We start from the raw sequence: 7,343 nt of genomic DNA, 5'->3' as shown, positions 1-7,343 counted from the left end.
TTGTTGATAAGGTAAAATATTTGGGGGTTATATTATCTGTTTCTAATGTAAAATTGTATAAAAATAACTATGAAAAGTTGTGGATTGGGGTACAGAAGGATTTAAAGAACTGGGATAATTTACAGTTATCTCTCATGGGTAGAATTGCAGTTATTAAAATGAATGTTCTACCTAAATTTCTTTTTTTGTTTCAAATGTTACCTATTTTAAAGAATGAACTTAATTTAAACGAATGGCAGAAAGGTATCAACAAATTTATTTGGGCAGGGAAAAAACCAAGGGTAAAACTTAAAATTATGCAAGATTTCCGTGAGAGAGGTGGACTCAAGGTACCAAATTTGAAATTATATTATGATGCTGTGGTTTTAACACTGATTAGTGATTGGGTGAACTTAACAAATGTAGAAATACTCCACTTGGAGGGTTGGGATTTACTTTTTGGATGGCATGCCTATTTAATTTTTAATAAAAAAGTGGATCGGGTTTTTAAATCCCATATTATAAGGACTTCTTTGCTTAGGGTATGGAGGAAATATTATAAAAGTGATTTTAAAATACCATTATGGGCTATACCTTGGCATGCGATAGAGGGGATAAAGAGAGGAGTTAAGATGGATATGGTTTCTTATATACAACTACTTAGATGGGATGGACAAAATTGGCAGCTAAAATCTTTGGAAGATCTAATACATGAAAATATTACTTATTCATGGTTTCAATATAGACAAATAGTGGAGAGGTGGAAGATGGATCGTAATATGGGTTGGCTTAGAGAAGATGAAAATCTTTTTAAACAAGTAAGGGATCAACGACCAACCCATATTAAGAGGGTTTATGGGGTTTTAGTGGAAATGGATTCAGAATCTGAATTAATCAAAGATTGTATGATTAAATGGGCACAAAATATTGGTGAACCAATCCCATTGGATACTTGGGAACTTATATGGGTGAGGAATGTTAAATTCACACAAGCGCAGAATTTAAGAGAGAATTTTTAGAAAATGTTTTATAGATGGCACCTTGACCCACAAAAATTGTCTATTATGTACCCTGATCTACAGGCTAAATGTTGGAGATGTGGTTGTTTGGATGCTACCTATTATCATATTTGGTGGTCGTGTAAAAATATAAAAGCTTTTTGGATTAAGATATGGTGGAATATTCAAAGAATCTTTAGAAGGAGGGTAAAATTTACTCCACAATTATTTTTATTAGGTATTGTTACGGATTGTGATGCTAAGGAAGTTATATTGATGTTAAATTTGATCACAGCCGCAAGGCTGTTAGTAGGACAATATTGGAAGAAGGAATCTTTGCCTACCTTACAAGAGTGGTTTTATAAAGTTTCTTATTTGGCGGAAATGGCAAAGATTTCGGCTTTCTTAAAGGAGCAATCTCAAGAGAAATTTTTTGTTGTATGGGAAAAATGGATAAATTTTATACAATATAATTTGGATATGGAAAAATATCATTTAGCTTTTTTATAAATTGTATAAAATTTTTTTTTGATATTTTATAGATTGTTTTTTTCTTTTCTTTTTCCGTCCTTTGCTTTCTTCCTTCTTTTTTTATCTTTTTTATTCCTTTTTCTTTTTCTTTCTCATTCGCTTTCCTCTCTTTTTCTTTCTTTTTTTAAGTATTTTTCTTTTTAATGCTTATGTCATATATATTTTATTATTAATTATTTTATAAGTTGTAAAAATTTGTTTAGGTTTTTTAAATTATAGATAAGCCTGTATTCAGCTCTGGGAAGCTCGGGGAGGGGGGAGGGGGGGTTTGGGAGGGATGGGTGAGGGTTGGTTGTTTATTTGTAAAACTTTTAAAAACTTTTCAATAAAAAAAAAAGAAGAATACCTTAATTTTCTCAAAATTAGGCACAGTACTGTACATAAATGATGCCTGGCTTCCATGAAATCAGATATTCTACCTTGAGATTCTGCTTTTTAATCCAGAGCTGATAGGGCATGGTCTTCTTTGGCAAGGAGACAGATGCACTTTAAGCATCCATTATTGTGGCCATTTTTATGTCAGTATTCAGCCTAAACGCTGACAGCAATTTTGAGGTCTGAAATGTGATGAGTCCCAAGCAGGATACCATTTGCAAAATAACAGGAACACACAAGGCAAGAGACAAGGTACCAAAATAGAAAGGAGCCTAACTTCCTTGATTAATCAAAAAATCCACAGCAAATAAATCCTTCTCAACAAACTCATGAGTGTGGGTAGCTGATGTTCTGAGACCTAGTCCCATCTTCCTTATAAATTATTTATTTTTTTATTCATCAAATTTACGTATCCATTCATCTCATCTTTTCTGACTCACAGTTACGGAGAGGATACAATTCCTCTGTAGGCTCTTGGCAGCCATTCTGTGCCTGGATGAAGCCAATTGGAATCACCGCTGTCTTTAGGCCAATTAGAACTGGGTGAATAAATCAGTCAAATGCCAGTGGCTTATCCATTTTGATCACTACAGGCTTGCAGATTAAATATGAGAGATTGCTTGGGACTGGTTTAACATGCTCTTTCTCACCCTCAACCTAGACTTCACAGTCAAATGTCCAAGCTAAACACCTGCCGAGCGCTAACAAAGCTAAAGCCTGAGATGTGAAAAGTCTTAATAAGAATTGTCATAACATTTTGCTAGTGATCCATTTTGCACCCAGGGTTCCTGAAAAATACCATCTTCCAATTTTAGTGCAAAATCAGGGCCAGCTTCTTATAATGATAAATCATGAAGTATATGTCCTGAACTGAAAAGACCATCCTGCATGTAACAGTTGATTTAGTGGGATCTAGAGATGGAATTATCATCTAAGAAAATTTGCTAATTTGCTAGTTCATGGTGTATGGACAATTTAAGAATGTACAGACTAGCCCTAAGGGTACTATTCAAATATTCCTCAATGAATCATATAGACAAGAATCTTTAAACCAGACTTCTCCAACCATACCTTCCTGGTATGTTGTACCATATGAAATCTTTCTGGAAGGCATTAAATTGTAGAAGGTTTTCGACATGCCATCACCAATTTGTGGTTGCACAGAGGATGCCATAAGATGACTGGCGTGATTTCCCCACTCCCATCACAGTCAGAAACGTAGCTTCTCTGTCAATTAGAGAGACGGCATCAGTAGAGAACCTTCTGATGTTGTCCTCACCTGCTTCAAATGCCATCTTCACATATCAGTTTTGCAAGCTTCCTAATCACAGATCTATCAATAATTCAGGGCCCATCAGCAATACTCCGAAGGGCGGGCTCTTACCCTGCACTTTGGTACTGTCAGCAAATAATGTGCCGTACACAGATTCTCCATTTCAAATCCCAGGGCAGCAGACCAACTCTAGCTAGTATTGTATTTTCAATTAGCTTCTGAGTGAATGCTTGGCATTTGCAGAAGGGAATCTGCACACAATTAGCTTCTTGTTCCTTTCAGCTTGATGCTGAGTGGATCATCTGGAGAACTGGAGGAAGAAGAACAGCATCTCTGAGAAGGGACATTGCTGTGGATGTAGAAGGAAGAAGGGGGTTTTGCAGCTCAAGCAATTTCTGCTCGCTCTACCTCAGAAATTATTGTGATTGTTAAGGAGCGTTGGGCTTCAAGGAGTTTGCCAGGAGATAAGAAGAGAAGGAACTTTCTTGTCTCTCCTTTCAGCAGGCCAGATCTCCCCACCCTCCCCCTACTGCTATTCCTAAATACTGTCATGGAACCAAACAGTCCTAAAAAGATACAATTTGCTGTACCATTATTTCAAAGTCAAATAAATTCTGAAGCAGCTGAACAGGTAAGCTAGTTTTATCTTCACTGCCTATGAAAGAGGATAACGATTGTTAAGGGTACCATGTTTCCAAATCTGGAAGCTGGAGTGCAACTTTGCAGAAGTTCTTGGATTCCATAAGAATTCTCTGTCATTGAAAGAGTGAAGGAAAGAGAGAGAAAGAAGAGAAGGGAGGAGGTTTGCCTTTTGAATACTCTAGGGGTGTGTTTTTTTTCCGAGCAAACCCTTTTCTGTAAAAAGAGAAGCATCCAAACAGTGAGCTTGGGACTTTTGTATATAAAAATTATTGAAAGTATTGAACGCTAGCAGATTGATGGATAGGTAAGAAAATAGTTCAGTTGAAAGGCTATAAATGATAGATAGATGGATGATAGATAGAAAAATGATTAGATAGATAGAAGGATAGAAGGATAGATAGATAGATAGATAGATAGATAGATAGATAGATAGATAGATAGATAGATGGATGAAAAGATTGCCTGCATCTTCAAATGGAGAAAACATGTAAAGAAAAGGGTATTATTTCTAAATATTCAATGTTTCCAAGGCAATTTCTGAGCAGTCACATTAATAGCCTAAATTTATGTTGTTATATTTTCAAAACAATACAATACTATCAGCATCATAGAACAAACTTTGATAGAGGTTGAAACCACCTTCTCTTTGGCTGTTTGAAATGGTACGTTCCCCCTCACTGACAGTGCATGGTTATATACCAGCAGATCAGGATGTTTCCTGGAGTTGATTCTCAGATTTTGAGCCAAACCTCAAATCTCAGCAGTTTGAGTCTGCTGAGTCCCACTAAACTGAATCAAATTTATATCTGAGAAGTTATATGTGGGGTTCCATTGTTAATGTTTTAACTGAAGTGACCGCTATGAAGGTTCTCTTCACTAACAGAAAGGATTGTTGATGACAGCTCTAGAGAACAGATGAAGCCAGAACAGAATGAGATATTCTTATGCAGAAAACATCTTAGATGCTTTTCTCTTACCCAAGATGACCTTCACATCTCATCCCTCTCCAATAGATAAATATACTTTCTGAGTGATAAATGCTTTCAAGATATCAATTTCTTCAGTCATCTTTCTGTATGTAGACATAGAAATTTCTAGAATTAAGGCCATGTGATATTTCTTTGACCTAGTACCCCATCGAACTACAAAGGATTATAACTCCAAATAGTCAGCCGGTGAGAGTTTTTTTAAGGAATGTTGGGGACTGAAGTCATGCTAGATCTGGGGGTACTAAGTTGAGAAAGGCTGTATTTTCTCCTGATTAACATTGTGTGGCATAAGACATCCATGTCATTATCGGAATAGTTCCCATCTAATGGAGATTCTTGGCCAACAGCATACATGCTAAGGATCAAAGTATTGGATTTTGTGCAAATATAAGATTATGCTTCTTGACTATTAAGAGGACATGAGAATGGCTTTCAGACCAGCCAGTGATTTACAATAGATTAATGCAACTGTGATTTCTTTTTCCTGCTTTCAACCATTGATGTCTGTAGCTTATACAGAATGGCTTTTGAAATGATTTTCCATTACTAAAAGTAATTTGTGGCTTCCGATATCAGAAAAATGATCTGGGCCCACATCTGACTGATAACGTAAGAGCTAGGAAGCCAATCAGTATTGACACAATGAAATCTAGCTTTTTGCAAAACCAGATCTCCAGATCAAAATCTCCCCAGTTATTTTCAGTCAGAGTTGGCATCGGTGGGGCAGGTAGTATTATAGTGAGAATCAATAAAGGTTGTGTAGTTCTGAGACAGGCCATGTTGTCACCTTAGACAAGAGAGCCCAACTGGAATTTAAAAGCTCATTGCAAAATTGGGGTGGGAAAGCTCTGGGATATATAGCTGAAGCGCCATTTGGGATGAAAACTACACAAAGATCCAGGGTTTCACACTCCTTCCACAGCACTTGGAACTAGATCAGCAGACTTAATTATTCTTGTCCTTTGGGGGGGTGTCTTACTGAATTTGAAATCCAGCACAATATGGCAAACTAAAAAAAAAGTAAAAAAGTGATATGAGGATGATGATGATGATGATGATATCCATTCAGTCATGTCTGGCTCTTGGCAATTCTATGGGCCACATCTTCTGATCTTGCACTACTTCTTTGAGTTTTTCTATGCTCTGATTGGTGTCAGCTTTGATGGTACTAGTAATACTAATAGTACAAATTCAAGATAACCTGCTGAGTTTTGTTCTTGAAATAGAAAGTGGAATCAGCTTATTCTGATTTTTATGGTGATTAAAAGAGGCAATGATTTGAATACTTAGGCAGTGTTTGTATTAGCTTAGTAACTTCTCATTAACTGTGAACTTAGAGATATAGCTGCTTGCATTTATATTTGATCCATCTGCCTGTACCTATGATTTCTGCAGATCAGGAAAAGAAGGCCCACCCCAGCATCCTTAGTAATTATGAATGATTCATCTCCTGGTAAGTCCACGCTATGACTTTCTAAATGTTTGTTGAGATTAAAAAAATATTATAGGGAAAGAACTGGAAACAGATGTAAAATGGTAGAACGATGGCTAACAAAAAGAAACATCTACACTTTCTTGTGCTTGTCCACCTTTGTGGATATTGGAAGGAAACAATTTCTGCTCCTAACCCCACAGATGCTTTTTCATTAGCCAGGTTTATATAGTGATTAAAGTGCTAAAGTAGGAGTAGAGAAACCCAGATTTTAGGTTTACCTTAGGGAGGAAAGCCAGCTGGGTGACTTTGGGCCAATCACTGTCCCTCATCGGTATGAAGAAGTCAATTACAAACCACTTCTGAAATCTTGTCAGCAAAAGATTTCTGTACAGTTGCAGGAATCAAGACTGATTTGAAGGCACCAAATAAAAACCAAACCCCACAGATGTGTCAGGCTGGGATTAAAAGTATCCATAAAATCGAGCATGTTCCTTAAGGGTTAGCAGGTTTTATTTTTCATTATTTTGTTTAATTCGTGACTCCATTCCATTCAATAAGAATGTTATAAAAATTCTATTACAATGTTCATAATGTTTACACGCACACAGACACACAAATCAATAAGTAAAAAAAGAAGGAAAAAAATGAGCCCAATTAAGAGAAATAATATAAAAGGATGCAACGAAAGTTGGGCCCCGTAGGCTTTAGCACAATATATTTTTTTTCAGAGAAAATGTTACTAAGGAAGGTTCAAAGACCACACACCAAACAAGTAAAGAAGTATTTAGAGGAAAATGGCAACCAATTTGAACATTTAATGTTAATTTGCAATAATAAATTATCTGTGGGGTCTGACTTTTGCTATGCCCTGTATATAAAAGACCTGATAGCATAAACACCAATATTGAAAAACCAACAGAAGACCATGATGTTTCCTTGGGGTATATGTTCATAAACTTCAGAATAGCCACCTTTGAAAAAAAGAAATTACAAAGAGTAAAACAACTGAATTAGAATTCATCAGGGGAGTTAAGGTTTTCTTTCTACATTCCAGTCAGACTACACATGTTAACTAATTTATCAGTAATTACACCGTGGTTAATTACTGCTTTGCTAATGGT

General features: G+C 36.2%; 1 protein-coding gene across 2 annotated transcripts in view; it reads left to right on the top strand.

Annotated features, from left to right (window-relative positions):
- Positions 1-3,101: 3,101 nt before the first annotated feature.
- PPP1R1C (protein phosphatase 1 regulatory inhibitor subunit 1C) overlaps positions 3,102-7,343 on the top strand; it is a 38,848-nt gene continuing 34,606 nt past the window's right edge. The window contains exons 1-2 of one of the 2 annotated variants that reach the window (XM_039322577.1): positions 3,102-3,787; positions 6,183-6,240. In XM_039322577.1, the coding sequence (XP_039178511.1) occupies positions 3,707-3,787; positions 6,183-6,240 (139 nt within the window). In that variant the 5' untranslated portion in view covers positions 3,102-3,706. The remainder of the gene's footprint in view (positions 3,788-6,182; positions 6,241-7,343) is intronic. The other variant, XM_039322576.1, reaches the window with a different exon arrangement.

This window comes from Crotalus tigris, unplaced genomic scaffold, assembly GCF_016545835.1.
Source record: "Crotalus tigris isolate CLP2741 ecotype Arizona unplaced genomic scaffold, ASM1654583v1 scf7180000024116.2146003, whole genome shotgun sequence".
Taxonomy (NCBI): Eukaryota; Metazoa; Chordata; class Lepidosauria; order Squamata; family Viperidae; genus Crotalus; species Crotalus tigris.
The sequence above is the reverse complement of the archived record's forward strand: the minus strand, read 5'-3'. Positions and strand labels throughout refer to the sequence as shown.